The sequence below is a fragment of the Jaculus jaculus genome, chromosome 11, assembly GCF_020740685.1.
Source record: "Jaculus jaculus isolate mJacJac1 chromosome 11, mJacJac1.mat.Y.cur, whole genome shotgun sequence".
Lineage (NCBI taxonomy): Eukaryota > Metazoa > Chordata > Mammalia > Rodentia > Dipodidae > Jaculus > Jaculus jaculus.
In genome coordinates, this window is record NC_059112.1 from 57,189,834 (window position 1) to 57,205,562 (window position 15,729).

Below are 15,729 nucleotides of genomic sequence, written 5' to 3' on the forward strand. Positions count from 1 at the left end.
CTCACTAAATGCCAATCAGCTTGGAACTTCTACTTGTTGCCTATCCAAAAGCCCAAAACTCAAGATTACAGTACATGACTTAAGGGAAGTGAACAAATGAGTAGAAACCATACACCTGACTGTCCCAAACCCTTACTCTCTGCTCTGTCTGTTGCCACCAGAACATACAGTCAATACTCTATTGGATTTAAAAGATGCATTATTCTCCATTGCCTTGTCAAAACTGAACCAGTGGAGAGTGGGTTCATTTTTGGATATGGTTCTGACTTGTTTGTCAGCTCCAGCTAGGGTTCTATTCCACTGAGTAGATCAATTAATCAAATTGAGAACAGCTGGTTTCCCAGCATGGGTATGCACCACTATTGCACTTGTATGAGCAACATATCAGGTTGTTTGCTGCTAAGTAAGTTAGACCATACATTGCTTAGACAGATACTGGTCTTTATCCCCCAGTTGCTCATGTAGCACCTTCTGGCACTAGACGCACTGTCTGGGGACTGACTTTCTTCCCACTTCCAGCCATGTCACTCCCTGCTATATACCAACAGTGTATGGTGTCTTCAGCATCAGGGTCTTACCACTAACTTATGGTGGGTCCTCAAGCACTCTGACATAAATCTGTCTTCTTTTGGGAAACCTTGTAGGTCTCTGTGATTGAAAGCTCATTGTGGATGATTACCACCTGCTGGTACTGGGTAAAAAACAATGGTTAACACATCTACTTGGTGCTAACTGTACTCTCCATTGGAATCTGCTTCTCTTTTTCAAATGGACACAGATCCTAAGGAAAGAACCACCCCATCATACCTCAAAAGGGCCCCAGCTGAAATTAAGAATAATTGGGGAAACAAGCAAGAATGCTGTTTTCTTGGTGAACCAGGAACCAGCACAACGGTGAAGGAGATTGTTGCAGTCTGGTTCACATTGCTGGTAGAAATCAACCAACCAAGAGCAGCTTCTGGGAAAAAGAGATTTATTTTGGCTTACAGGCTCGAGGGGAGCTCCACGATGGCAGGGGAAAACAATGGCATGAGCAGAGGGTGGACATCACCCCCTGGCCAACATAAGGTGGACCACAGCAACAGGAGGGTGTGCCAAACACTGGCAAGGGGAAACTGGCTTTAATACCCATAAGCCGGTCCCCAACATTACCCTCCCTCCAGGAGGCGTTAATTCCCAAATCTCCATCAGCTGGGAACCTAGCATTCAGAACACCTAAGTTTATGGGGAACACCTAAATCAAACCACCACAGAGATAGACACAGAGAACAATCAACCCTTACCAAACCAGATATCCAGAGACACCGAGGCACCCAAGACCTTATCACTAAAGCAGACTTAATATGAATCCAACATGGCTCAGAGAAATTTGTGGAAGAGAGGACAGAATGAATGTCAGAGCCACATGTTGGATCATGACAGGCAGAGACATTTCCTTCTACCTGAAAATAAAGGCACAACCCATATACCCCAATAAGGAGGGCCCCAGTGGAGGGGGGAGGACAGGGGAGGAGGCTAACAATGGTACTGACTTGAATGTATTCACTGACGACAAAAATTAAAAAAAACTGAACCAGCCCATTTTCACTTTTGAATGGATTGATACTGAGCTGGGGATATCAGGACAACTGACTTGGACTTGATTACCCTAGGGGTTCAAGAATTCCCCTACAATCTTTGATGAGATGGTTCAACCAAGACCTGAGCCTTTTTCACATTGAGTACCCTGGGATATCCTTATTCCAGGATGCGGATGACGCTGGCAGCAAGAGACAAAAGCCCACTTTACAGCTAGCAGGAAGGAGGGGAGAAGGTAAGGAGGGTTAGGGAGAAGGGTAAATAGAGGGGATGAAAAGGAGGGAGAAAAGGAGGTGGGGAGGGAGGGAGAGAACTCCTAGGACAAGATATAGGCCACAAGGACCCACTCCTTTTGATTAAGTCCCATGTCTTAAAGTTTTGATCACTTTTCAATAGCTCAACAAATTATTAATTCATCAATACATTAATGAGGTAAGAGCCTCATTATTTCATCAAATCCTCAAAGTTTCACCTCTGAATATTCTATTTTCAGCATAGGATTTTTTTTTTTTTTTAATGAGAGGGAGTGAGTCTTTTTTTCTTTTTTAATAACATAGAGCAGGAGAGAGACAGAATGAATTGGTGCACCAAGGCCTCCAGCCACTGCAACTGAACTTCAGATGCGTGTGTCACCTTGTGAACATGTGTGACCTTGTGCAGGTAAAACCTTGTGCTTCCAGCTTATATTTGGGGAGTCAAACATGTGTCCTTAGGCCTCTCAGGCAAGTGTCTTAACTGCTTAGCCATCTTTCCAGCCACAGCATAGGGATTTTCGGGTTAACATTTTAAAGCTACTCAAAAAAGTCTGAAATAGGCTGGGCATGGTGGTACATGCCTTTAATCCCAGTACTCAGGAGGATCACCATGAGTTTGAGGCTAGCCTGGGACTACAGACTAATTTCCAGGTCAGCCTGGGCTAGAGTTAAACCATACCTTGACAAACAACAAAAAATCCCAAAGCATGAAATAGAAGGGAAAACAAATATATTCGGCAGCAAAAAAGTTCTTCTGAGTTTCAATCTGAAATGGCGAGTTAAGTGCATAGGCAACAAATAATGTTTATTTTTGAAACAAAGTTTATCTTTTATTGATATAAAATTCATGCAGCATAAAACTTACTATTTTTTAAAAATATATTCTTATTTATTTTATGAGAGAGGGACAGAGAGAGAGAGAGAGAGAGACACAGACAGACAGGGGGGTGGAGGGAATGAATATGGGCATACCAGGGTCTCCAGCTTCTGCAAACTCCAGATACATGTGCCACCTTGTGCATCTGGCTTACATGGGTCCTGGGAAACTGAACCTAGGTTCTTTGGCTTATCAGGCAAGTGTCTTAAGTACTAAGCCATACCACCAGGCTCCCCCCTTTTTTTTTTTTTGGTTTTAATGTTTTTCAAGTAAGGGTCTCACTCTAGCCCAGGATGACCCGGAATTAGTCTCAGAGTAGCCTTGAACTCATGGTGATCCTCCTACCTCTGCCTCCTGAGTGATGAGATTAAACACATGTACCACCATGTCCATCTTAAGACCCCAATTTCTTTTCTTTTCTTTTTCAAGGCAGGGTTTCACTCTAGCTCAGGGTGACCTGGAATTCACTATGTAGTCTCAGGGTGGCCTTGAACTCATGGAAATCTTCCTACCTCTGCCTCCCGAGTGCTGGAATTTAAGGCGTGCGCCACCATGCCTGGCTAAGATCCCAATTTCTTAAAAATATTTTTTATGAGAGTGAGAGGAAGAGAACTGGCACTCCAGGATCTCTAGCCACTATAATCAAATTCCAGATGCATGCACCTCCTTGTCCACATGTATGACCTTGTGTGCATGAGTCACCTTGTGCGTCTAGCTTATGTGGGTTCTGGGAAGTGGAACCTGGACCCTGTGAGTGGAACCTGGGTCTTTAGGCTTCACAGACAAGCACTCTAACTGCTAAGCCATCTCTCCAGTCCAAAACTTACTATTTTAACCATTGAAAATACACAAGCCAGTGGGTTTTAGTATATTTACTATGCAGTTCCAAGAAAATTCCTTCACTAGCTCTCCTCCAGAATAACCCTTCTTAATCTTCATTTTGATAAACTTTTAGGCAACACCTCCCAGATAAAACATATGATGACTACTACATTAGCAATGTCTGGTGGGCATGTGCATCTGGAGTGTAAAATGGCTATGTGAAACCACTAAGCAGAAGGCATCAGCTCGGAGGTTCCCATTCTGACATACCCCTGCTCTCAAATTCCCATCTATAACATTGTGGCCTCGTGTGTTTTCCATGATTTCCTCCCAACTCATCTTTATACATGGCTAGGAAATGGTTCCTCTTTGAAAATATTCTTCAAGCCGGGCATGGTGGTACACACCTTTAATCCCAGCACTCAGGAGGCAGAGGTAGGAGGATTGCCGTGAATTCAAGGCCACTCTGAGACTACACAGTGGTGATTTCCAGGTCAGCCTGGGCTAGAGTGAGACTCTACCTCAAAAAAAAAATAAAAAAAAATTACTAAAATTTCTGACTATTTGCTTTTCTGCTTGTGTGTTTCAAACAAGGCATTTATAGGGAACAAACATTTTAAAATGCACTTGATCTACTTTTTTTCCCTTTTTAATCTTGTGCTATTCTAGTCCTCTGTTGGAACATAAAAATAATTTCCACAGCAACTAATTATAGTATAAGTCACTGCTGCTGGGGAATTAGGAGAAACCACCATGCAAATATTAAAAGCTTCTTATGTTTGAAGCTCTCTCCTACACTGTCATAAAGCTAATAAAATGTTGGAAAGTCATATAATATCCAGCATAGACATGAACTTTTCAAGTTGGATTTATGCATGAACAGTTTGACACAAATATAAAGAAGATTATTTTCTACCTCATACATCAAACCTTTGTCAAAAAGAAGTTGAGTTGGCTTAGTGGTTAAGGCACTTGCCTGCAAAGCCTAACAACTCGAGTTTGATTCCCCAGTACCCATATAAAGCCAGATGCACACTGATGCACACATCTGGAATTCATTTTCAGCAGCTGGAGGCCTTGGCGTGCTCATTCTCTCTGTCTGTCTCTCTTCTCTCTGTCTCTGCTTGCAAACAAACAAGCAAATAAATAACAAAAAAGAAGTTAAGCATACTTGTAAGTCTCTGTTTCTGGTTCCTCCTTTTTGTCTCAGTGAAGTATGTGTGGGCCCTCTGCAACACCATAGTATATCATGTCTTCATATCAAGCCCAGTGCTTCCTATCTTCAATTATTCTAAGGCCTTGGCCTTTTCATATAGGTTTTAGACTAAGATTCTCTGTATTATAAATGTATGGATCAGTTTAGAGAGATGGACATATGTCTATAGAATCTTCCATACCACAAATACAATATGTCTCTGGATTGATTAGATTTTTGATTCTTCTCATTAGTAGTATCTGTAATTATAAGCATAAGATCCTTTATATTTTTAATTGAATATTTAATTACAGATACTACTTGACTATGAGTGGGTTACATCCTGGTAAAGCCATTTTATTTTACTTTGTGTGCACATGCACACATGCACGCGTGTGTGTGTGGGGGGGGCGGGGCTTGCCAGTGTCAAATGGCTTTATGTGGGTGGCTGGAGAATTGAATCTGGGCTGGAAGGCCTTTACTAGCAAATACCTTTAACCACTCAGCCATCTCCCCAGACCCTTAAGCCTATATTTAATTGAAAGCATTTCATGTTGAAAATGAATTTCATACATCTAACTTGTTCAACATCTAGCTTGGCAGAACAGCACATTTCTGCATATCTGCCCATTTCTCCTGGCTGACTGAGAGCTGTATCTCACTGCCACTGCCCAGGAATGGAGAGAAACTACCAGACTGAATAACACTAGCCTTGAAAATGATGAAAATTCAAAATATGGGCTGTAGAGATGGCTTAGCAGTTAAGGCACTTGCCTGTGAAGCCTACAGACCTAGGTTTGATTCTCTAGTGCCCACATAAGCCAGATACACAAGGTGGCACATGCATCTGGAGTTTGTTTGCAGTGGCTACAGACCCTGGGCATACTCATTCTCTCTCTTATAAATAAATAAATATTAAAAAAAATTAAAAATGTGAAGTCTGCTTTCTGTTGTGTGTATATGATTTTCACACTATATTAAAGTAAAAAAAATTGAATTGAACCATTACAAGTGGGAATTTGTTCATATTTCATTATCTTTGGAGTGGCTATAAGTGATATTGTATTTTTTTTTTATGGTTTCCTGAATCCTTTTTTATTTTATTTAGAAAGAGAGAGAGGGAGAGAGGTACTCCTGGGCCTCAGCCACTGCACTTAAACTTCAGATGCTCACACCACCTAGTGGGCATATGCAACTTTGCACTTACCTCATCTTTTTGTGTCTGGTTTATATGGGATCTGGAGAGTTGAACATGGGTCCTTAGGCTTCACAAGCAAGCACCTTAATCACCGTCATCTCTCCAGCCCAAAACTGTATATTTAAATACACTTTATATATGTTTGTTGTCAGCTTATAGGAATGTGATTGATTTTTGTGTCCTGATCTTGGATCTAATGATTGCTGAAGTCATATATAAGTTATGAGAATTAAAAAAACTTTTTGGTATTTCTTTGGGATTTTCTGCAGACAATTGTGTCATCAGCAAATAGGGAGTTCTAGTTTTACTTTTCTTTTTTTTTAAATATTTTTATTTATTTATGAGATACAGACTGGGAAATAGGCAGATAGATAGAAATAGATAGATAAGGTATGGGCATGCCAAGGCCTCCTGCCATTGTAAACGTACTACAGATGCATGTATTATTTTGTGTGTCAGGCTTTGTGTGGGCACTGGGGAACTGAATCTGGGTTGTCAGGCTTTTGCAAGCAAGCACCTTTAAGCACGGAATCATCTCTCCAGTCCTATTTTTTCTTTCCCAAATACATGCTATTTCTTTTTCTTTCTTTTTTTTTTTTTCTTCAGGTAGGGTCTCACACTAGTCCAGGCTGACCTGTTATTCACTATGTAGTCACAGGGTGGCCTCGAACTCATGGCGATCCTCCTACCTCTGTCTCCTGAGTGCTGGGATTAAAGGCGTGCGCCACCACGCCCGGCAAATGTTAGGAAAGGCCTCTTGGTGAGACTCTTCTTCGAGCTTGACTTTTTTTTTTGGTTTTTCGAGGTAGGGTCTCACTCTATCCCAGGCTGATCTGGAATTCACTCTGGAGTCTCAGGGTGGCCTCGAACTCACGGCAATCCTCCTACCTCTGCCTCCCAAGTGCTGGTATTAAAGGTGTGCGCCACCACGCCCAGCTTCTTTTTCTTATCTTTGACAGTGGCTTATACTTTAATATTTAATATTAATGAGTTGTTCTAGATTACAATGGGACACTATTAAGTATACATTTTGCATTTCAAAAATTTATTTATTTATTTGAGAGAGTGAGAGAGGGAAAGAAGTGAACAGACAGACAGACAGAGAATGGGCATGCCAGGTCCTCCAGCCACTGCAAATGAACTCCAGATGCATGTGCTCCCTCATGCATCTGGCTTATGTGGGTCCTAGGGAATCGAACTGAGGTCCTTTGGGTTTGCAGACAAACACCTTAGCTGCTAAGCCATCTCTCCAGCCCCACTTTGTATTTTTAAATTTAATTATTTATTCATTTGAGAGAGACAGAAAGAGGGAGGGAGGGAGGGAAGGAGAGAGAGAGAATGGGTGTGCCAGGGCCTCCACCCACTGCAAATGAACTCCAGATGCATATGGCCCCTTGTGCATCTAGCTAACGTGGGTCCTGGGGAATCGAGCCTCCAACTGGGTCCTTAGGCTTCACAGGCAAGCGCTTAACTGCTAAGCCATCTCTCCAGCCCCCCACTTTGCATTTTTTAGCAGACATTCTTTATTAAATTCAGGTTGTTCCCCTTTATAACCTGCTAAGAATTTTTAAAAGGACGTTTTATTTACTAACAATTTTTATGCATGTATACAATGTATTTGATTATAATCTCTCCCCCTCTCCTTGCCTTTTCTTTTCTCCCCTCCCCATCTCTCTCCCACAGAACGCTTCTTCATCTCAGCTAGTCCCTCTTCAGTTTTTTTTTTGTTTTTTTTTTTTTTGAGGTAGGGTCTCATTCTAGCCTAGGTTGTCCTGGAAATCACTATGTAGTCCCAGGCTGGCCTTGAATTTATGGTGATCCTCCTATCTCTGCCTCCTGAGTGCTGGGATTAAGGGCATGTGCTATTATGCCTAGTCCCTGTTCTATTCTGATCTCTCTCTTTTTTTTATTGTCTTTTTTTGTTTGTTTGTTTGTTTTTTCAAGGTAAGGTTTTACTATAGCCCAAGCTGACCTGAAATTCACTATGTAGTCTTAGGATGGCTTTGAACTAATGGCAATCTACTACCTCTGCCTCTTGAGTGCTGGGATTAAAGGCACGTGCCACCACTCCTGACTCTCTCTTTTAATTTGTGTGTGTGTGTATGTGTGTAAGAGAGAAATTCATTTTAATTAGGGTTGCTTGCATGAGCACGGGTGAGTGATTATTAACCAGAGCATGTGAAACTTACAGTGGCTATACCACTACAGAAAATGTCTCTCCTTCCTCCAATAACCATTAATAGCCAATGACACCTCAGGGAGTGATAGGGGTCTTATGTCTTCCTCTACTATTTGTGATGGGTCCAATATTGTTTGTGCCTTGTGCAGGTGATGGCAGTTGCTGTGAGGTCATGAATGTAATGGCCATGTCATATCTGGAAACAGCATTATATAGCACTACTGCCCAGTCTTTGGTGCTTATATTCTTTCCTTCCCCTCTTCTGCAGTGTTCCATGAGCCTTGGTAATTGTGATATAGATACTTCATTTAATGCTGAGCGCTCAGCAGTCACTTATTCTCAGTACTTTTGGTAAGTTTTAAGTCTCCCTTTTGGTTAGAATTTTATCATGAATGTTGAATTTTGTCAAATACTTTGTAGCAATTAATATGATATTGTTATTTTTATTCTTCAGCTTAATGATGTGATGGGTTATAATGACTGAGTTTTGCATGTTATAACACCATTGCAGGCTGCAGAAATGGCTCAGTGGTTAAATTGCTTGCCTGTAAAACCTAACAACCTGGGTTCAATTTCTCATGTACCCATGTAAAGCCAGATGCACAAAGTGGTGCATACCTCTGGAGTTCATTTGCAGTGGCCAGAGACCCTGGTGTGTCCAGTCTCATTCTCTGTTTTCTGCCTTTCTCTGTTTACAAATAAAATAAAAAAAAAACCCACCATTGTATCTCTAGAATAAATCTCACTTGAATATGGTCTATAACTTTTTAGATATTGTTGGCTTTGGTTTTCTAATATTTTTTGAGGATTTTTCCATTTAAATTTATGACTGTATGTCAAAAGGTGCTAGAGTGATACAGTCTAGGCCTTGAAACTCAGCATGGTGAATGCAAGAGACAGATGAATCTACTGTATGCTATGCTATGCTATGCTATGCATGACAGTTGTAGGAGGACAGGCAGGTGCTGGGGTGTGACAAGGCAGCTAAGTGTGGGAGCGAGACCAGTGTACATCTGCCAGTACTGAGTCATAGGGAGGTATCCTCTAAGAACAGAACCTGGCTAGGGTAGAGACCACCATATTAAAGGGCAGCATGGCAGAGCATCAGGAGTAAAGCCAAGCAGGAGGGAGGAGGATGGGACAGAAAGAAAGACAGCCCTTTGAAATGGCAAGTGGTAAGACTCTGGGCTGGTGCTTGAAGTTGGAATTGATGCATAGCCTCTATTGTGTCACATCCATCATTCTTGTGATTGTTAAATATTCCAACTGTACTGTTGTCCCCATTAAATACAATTCCTACAACTACTCACTCCTAAGTCTGGCTTCACACATAACAGAACCATTTTTACTTCCTGTTTCCTTTACATAAAATATTTCATTAATTCTATTATTCAACTAAGAGTCTGTGATGTTAATGAGTTTGGTGAATGCACCTCTAAATTCATTTATCTGACAGATGCTCTGTGAGGCCCTGGGCTTGTGGGGCACACCAGGGTATGGAGCCAGTGCTACAATGGATGGTATATGTTGAACAGGCAGTAGATGAGCTGGAGAAAGTCAGGTCAGAGCATCAAGGAAGACCATTAAGGTTATGACAGCAGGGCGTGCTTTGATGAGGTTGGGGAAGGAGCTTTCTGAGACCAAAGGTAGAGGCTTGAGTAAAATGGGCACTAGTGTGCTGGGGTTCAGTCTGGAAAGACCAGACAGTGAGCCATAGCAACCAGCATCTGTCCTGGAGGAAGTCAACCCTGTCCTCATGGTGTTTACATACCTCTAGGAAGAGTGACAACACATGAGAAGTACAGGGCCCTGTGTGGGGCAAGAGACAACCTTTTTGGAAGACTCCTGAGGGAAGGAGGGGACAGGTGATGAGGTGAAAATGAGGAAGTGGGAGAAGGTCACAGTGGAGCAAACTAAGGGGAGAGGTTTGAGGTGAGAAGTTGGTACCTATGGCTGCCCAGATGGGATAGTGACTATAGACAAAGGAACTTTTCCATAACAGCTTACCCTGTTCCTCAACTTCCTATCTGTGATGTACCATGATGGTACAAGTGCAGAGCATAGCCTGACGGGTCTCCCTGCAGCTGGGGCAGCAGGACACTGCTTAATTTGACGTCTCAGATCAGAAGGATCTGTGAGATCAGAACCCTGTACTTTCCCTTTCCACCTGCCTAGGAGGCTGGCAGCACATCCTCCACTAGGAGGAAGAAAAGCCAGCAGCCTCAGAGTCAGAAAGACAGGTATGGATGGTAGATTGGTACTGCCCACAAAACTCAAATCACTGACTGCTAGAGTTCTCTCAGTGTGAGCCATGGGGGCCTTCAACTGAAGCTCACATGCTCCTGCCCTCTGATTGGGTGGGATGTCATGGAGAGGACACTGGCTTCCACTGTGAGGCCTTTTGCTCCACCCCAGGGTCTGAGCTCCTCTTCTTTCTTGTGACTCACACTTACTGTTCTCCCATTCCTATTATACTCTTTTCTAGAGGGAAGAGTTATCAGTTCTTTCATAAATAGAAAGCTCTTGACACCCTAGCTACCTCCTTTTTTTTTTTTCTGGAGGGTCTCCCACTGGCCCAGGCTGACTTGGAATTCAGTATGTAGTCTCAGGGTGGCCTCAAACTCACAAACTCATGGCAATCCTCCTACCTCTATCTCCCAAGTGCTGGGATTAAAGGGGTGTGCCACCATGCCCCAATACCTTTTTTTACTAGAGAAAAATTTAATGTCTTTCTCATGAAAATAGTCTTGGAATAACTTCAGACTTTTAAAATCATGTCTACATTCCTGCAGATCTGATAATATTGTGCCTTGATATCTTACCACTGTGAAGTCAAGGTAGAAAATACATCAACTCTGTCAGATTCCTGGAATAACTTCAAAAGTTCTGGATCCCCAGATAAATGTGCAAGAATGCGCAATTCAATCTGTGAAAAGTCTGTGAGACAGAGCTCTGGGTTAATTCCAAATTCACCAATGATGTCTTCATTGTTGTTCTACCCCAAGCCACTCTCAGCCTGCCTTCTTGTGGGGTCAAGGTTAACACCTCACATCCCATCCTCTAGCCTTAGAACCACTGGCCTTTCTCTGTGCCAGCAATTCCAGAGACCAAGACCTATTTTTTCTCCTATGAGGCCAGCCAAGCCTCCAGGATGGGCAGTATTTGTTCATTCATTCATTAATTCCATGCATCATAATTTTAGGAAAGGCCTTCTATGTGACAGGATCAGAGCTTGGGATATGTTAGTGAACAATACAGACACAATATCCTTTCCACATTCTAGAAGGAGTCTGACTAAATTACATAATATGTCAGAAAGTCATAAATGACATGGACAAGATGAATCAAGGTAAGGCGGTTTAGTTTGGAAGAATGGTGTGTGTGTGCATTAACACACACATGCGGGGAGATGCTGTCATTATGGGGTAGTTAGCTCCTCTGCTTCCAGACTTCATAAGAAAGTGATATTAAGCACAGGCAAAGCAGGGAGCCAAGATGGTATCTGGGAGAAGGAAGGGATGCAGGGACTCGAGGTATGGAAGCATCATGGTCAAAAAAGCTACTTTGAGTGATCAAAGGAGGGAGCAGTGAGAGGACCAAGAAGGAGGGGGGTAGATTAAATAAGTTGTGCAGGTGCACCTGAGATATAAATTTAGCAAGGTGGGGAGACTCTGGAAGTCAACAATAGGCTATTATTTAGTGTGCATGGAGATCTTTGCTTCATTCAAATATCTGCCTTAGAATTTATTTGGAACAATGAGTTGTATAGGTATCTTTGCACTATTCAATTTTTAAATATTTGAACTGCACGAAAATACATAAAGTGAGCCATAGTGACCAATGTAATCCCTCTACCATTACCAGCACATACCTGCTGCTAGGAAGGTGTGGCCTTTGGAAGAAACAAACAGGGCCCTTGGGGAGATCGTGACAGTCTCTTCTTCTTTACCTGGATGGTAATTTCATGAGCTTGTGGTGAGTTTAATAATGAACAAACTTGTATCTATTCCAGTTATTTTAATATCATCCAAAGACAAAGAGTTTAGATTGTTTTTAGTTTTATGACTATTTCTATTTATGTGGTTTAAAAATAACATTACTACTGGAAGCTAACAAAGTTTCCTGTTATTATCTTTTGTGTCTAGAATTGTGATGGAGAAAGGAAAAGTCAGATACAGACACCAAAACTCATTTAAAAATGTATTTATTTGTGTGTGCTTGAGTGTGTGTGTGTGTGCATGCATGTGTGTGCACTAGGTCCTCCAGCTCTTGTTAATGGATGCTAGACACATGCACCACTTTTTGGTGTGTGGCTTTATGTGGGTGATTGGGGAATTGAGGCTGGCAGGCTTTGCAAGCAAGCACTTTTAATCACTGAGCAATCTGCCACCCAGCCTCCTCCACAACTCATTTTTGTTGTGATTGTTTATACTGCTTGTTAACTTGATTGGACTTAGGTAGGATCACCTGTGAGAGACTGTGTAGCTTAGGTCTCTGGTTGTTTTTGTTTTTTAAGGTAGAGTCTCACTCAGAAATTTTAAACCTCTAATAAAAGTTAGTATTGTTGTGTGTGCTTTTGTTCTTTATTGGGAAGTTGGTGGGGGAGGAATGGTAGGAGGACAGATAATTCCCTGGTAAAATTGCCATTTATTTTAATGAGCAAACTGCTAAAAGGGAGGTACCATATTGCTTCATATGCTTTTTAGTTTTCAATGTATATTTAAATTCTGGTTGTGTAAATACTGAGGAGAAACTTCAGGAAAGGAAAGTACTTTCTTTATAAGAAAGTGATTTTACAAATACTTCTAGTTTTTATAAAGGTTGTGAAGATTTTAGCAAGGTAAAAAAATCATTTAAAGTGTTACCTTTAAAAGTTTGCGGTTTAGAAATCTGAATTGGGTGCTTGGAGATACCTTGGATATTCTGTTAATAAAAGGAGAAGAGCTTTAGTTGAAATAAAATTTAAAATTACATCAGAGAACAATTGTAGAAAATATCAGATGATGACTTCTGACCTCTATACATATGTGGACCTGCATACGTGTACCCACAAACATACTAAGACAAGCAAGCACACCATATGCACATACACATGGGAAAAAAAAAACATTGAAAGCAGTCAGAGTAGAGCATCTTATATACATAGGAAGGACAACATGGATGACATCAAATTTCCCACCAGGAGCCAGGAGCCATGTGCCCACGGAGATAGTTAACAGCAGCTTGCAAGTGCTGGAGAAAAGGAGCTGTCAGCTCAGAGCACTCTGTTCGCTAAATATATTCTCTAGGAAGTAAGGTAAATAGCCTACAACATATTAAAAATTAGTAGTTTTACTTTAAAAAAAAATACCAGGAAGTCCCCTAGGCCCAAAGCAAAACCTGGAAGTTCAGGAATGAAGGACAAACAGCAAAAGTGGTCAGTCTCTGAGCAAATGCAATGAGCTTACAATTTTTTAAGGCATTTTTTTTCTTTTAGAAGTGTTTTTAATATATGCAGTCGTAATATATGTGACAGCTATAACAGAAATTGAGGACGGTAAAAGAAGATAAACCTTGTACATCTTTTGTTTTAATTTGGTCACTTAAAATATTTTTATTTATTTGCAAACAGACAGAGACAATAGATGTGCCAGGGCCTCCAGCCACTGCAAACTCCAGACACCTGTATCACTTTGTGCATCTGGCTTTACATGGATACTAGGGGACTCAAACCAAGGTCATTAGGCTTTGCAGGAAAGTGCCTTAACCGCTGAGCCATCTCTCTAGCCCCTGTACATCTAAGAAAATTAGATATGTGTAATATAATTTTATAGCAAGCATTAAAATACCATATAAAATTATAACCCTAAGTTTACTCCATAGTTAGAAATTAAATACTAAAATTATCCAATAATTCAAAGGAAGGTAGCAAAGAGGAAATAAGAAAACAAGAAATAGGAGAGCCAAATAAAAATAAATAGATTCCAGGCTGGAGGGATGACTCAGTGGTTGCTTGCCTGCAAAGCTTAAGAACTTGGGTTCAATTCCCAGTTCCCACATAAAGCCAGATGCACAGAGTGATACATGAATTTGCAGTTTGTTTGCAGTTTTTCCCAGGTCGTGGTGTGCCCATTCTGTCTGTCTGTCTCTCTTTTCTCTGTTTGCAAATAAATAAATAAAAAAAAATATTTTAAAAACAGACCTTAACAAAACTATATCAATAGTCACATTGCATTTAAAATACTTTAGACATGAAAATTAAAAGATGAAGAGATCACATAAAACAATCCAGCTATATTTTATAAGAAAACCATTTTAAAATTTAAATTATTTATTTATTTATTTGTGTGTGTGTGTGTGTGTGTGCATGTGTGCACACACATGTGCATATGGATGTGCCAGAGTCTCTTGCCCCTGAAAAGGAACACTAGACACATGTACCCCTGTTTAGTGTCTGGCTTTACATGGATGCCTGTGAGAATTGAACCTGGGTTGGCAGGTTTTGCAAGCAAACACCTTTAACCATTGAGCCATCTTTGAAGGCCATAGAAAACCATTTTAAATATGATAAAATAGATAAAAAAGTAAACAGCTGGGTGTTATGTTGCATCCCTTTAATCCTAGCACTTGGGAGGCAGAGGTAATTGCTGTGAGTGCTAGGTTAGCCTTGGACTACAAAGTCAGTTCCAGGTCAGCTTAGGTTACACTGAGACCCTATCCTGAAAAAAACAAAACTAAACACACACACACACACACACACACACACACAAAGTAAACAGATGCGTAGAGAAATTCCATGCAAACACTAACTAAAAGAAACATGGAATGGGCTGGGCGTGGTGGTACACGCCTTTAATCCAAGCACTTAGGAGGCATAGGTAGGATGATTGCCATGAGTTCGAGGCCACCCTGAGACTACATAGTGAATTCCAGGTTAGCCTGGACTAGAGTGAGACTACATAGTGAATTAGCCTGGACTAGAGTGAGACCCTACCTAAAAAAAAAAAAAAAAAAAAAGAAATATATAATAACTATATAAATATAAGACAAACCTAAATGTTTATGCATAAAAGAAAACTCAAAATACAGAAAGCAGTAACTGACAACTACAACACAAAACATGTAGTTAAAAACATTAACTCAGGGAGAATATAAGATTTGAGCAACGCTGTCAAGTAGCTTGATCTAATTGACATTTATAGAACAATATGCCCAACAATAGCAGAACACACATTCTTTTTAAGTACACATCAAACATTCATCAAGATAGATCATATTTCAGAAAACAATTTCTAAAGAAACAAATGTAAAAGAAATGAATTTCTTCCAGGTATGTTTTCTGACTATAGCAGAAATAAACTAGAAACCAGTAACAGAAACATATCCATAAAATTCCAAAATATATGAATGTTAAGTAACATACCCCTTAATATATCAGGGGCTAACTTGGTTTGTTAATTATGGGAATTTGGAAAATAAGTTGAACAGAATGAAAAACAAGACATAAAGTACCAAAATTTATTAAATGTGGCTCAAGTTATATCCTTTTATCCCCTTGTTCCTTCTGTCCCTCCTATTTCATCATTTTCCTCTCTGTTCCTCAATCTCCTTCCTTCTTTCTCTCTCCCCCTCATTCTTTCCTCTCCT

The 15,729-nt window shown here is 40.7% G+C and overlaps 1 protein-coding gene across 1 annotated transcript in view; it reads right to left on the minus strand.

Annotated features, from left to right (window-relative positions):
* Poln (DNA polymerase nu) overlaps positions 1-15,729 on the minus strand; it is a 286,447-nt gene that overhangs the window by 71,821 nt on the left and 198,897 nt on the right. The window contains exons 15-17 of the mRNA XM_045130272.1: positions 12,969-13,026; positions 11,975-12,052; positions 10,926-11,040 (exon numbers count right to left, since the gene is read on the minus strand). Coding sequence (XP_044986207.1) covers positions 10,926-11,040; positions 11,975-12,052; positions 12,969-13,026 — 251 coding nt within the window. The remainder of the gene's footprint in view (positions 1-10,925; positions 11,041-11,974; positions 12,053-12,968; positions 13,027-15,729) is intronic.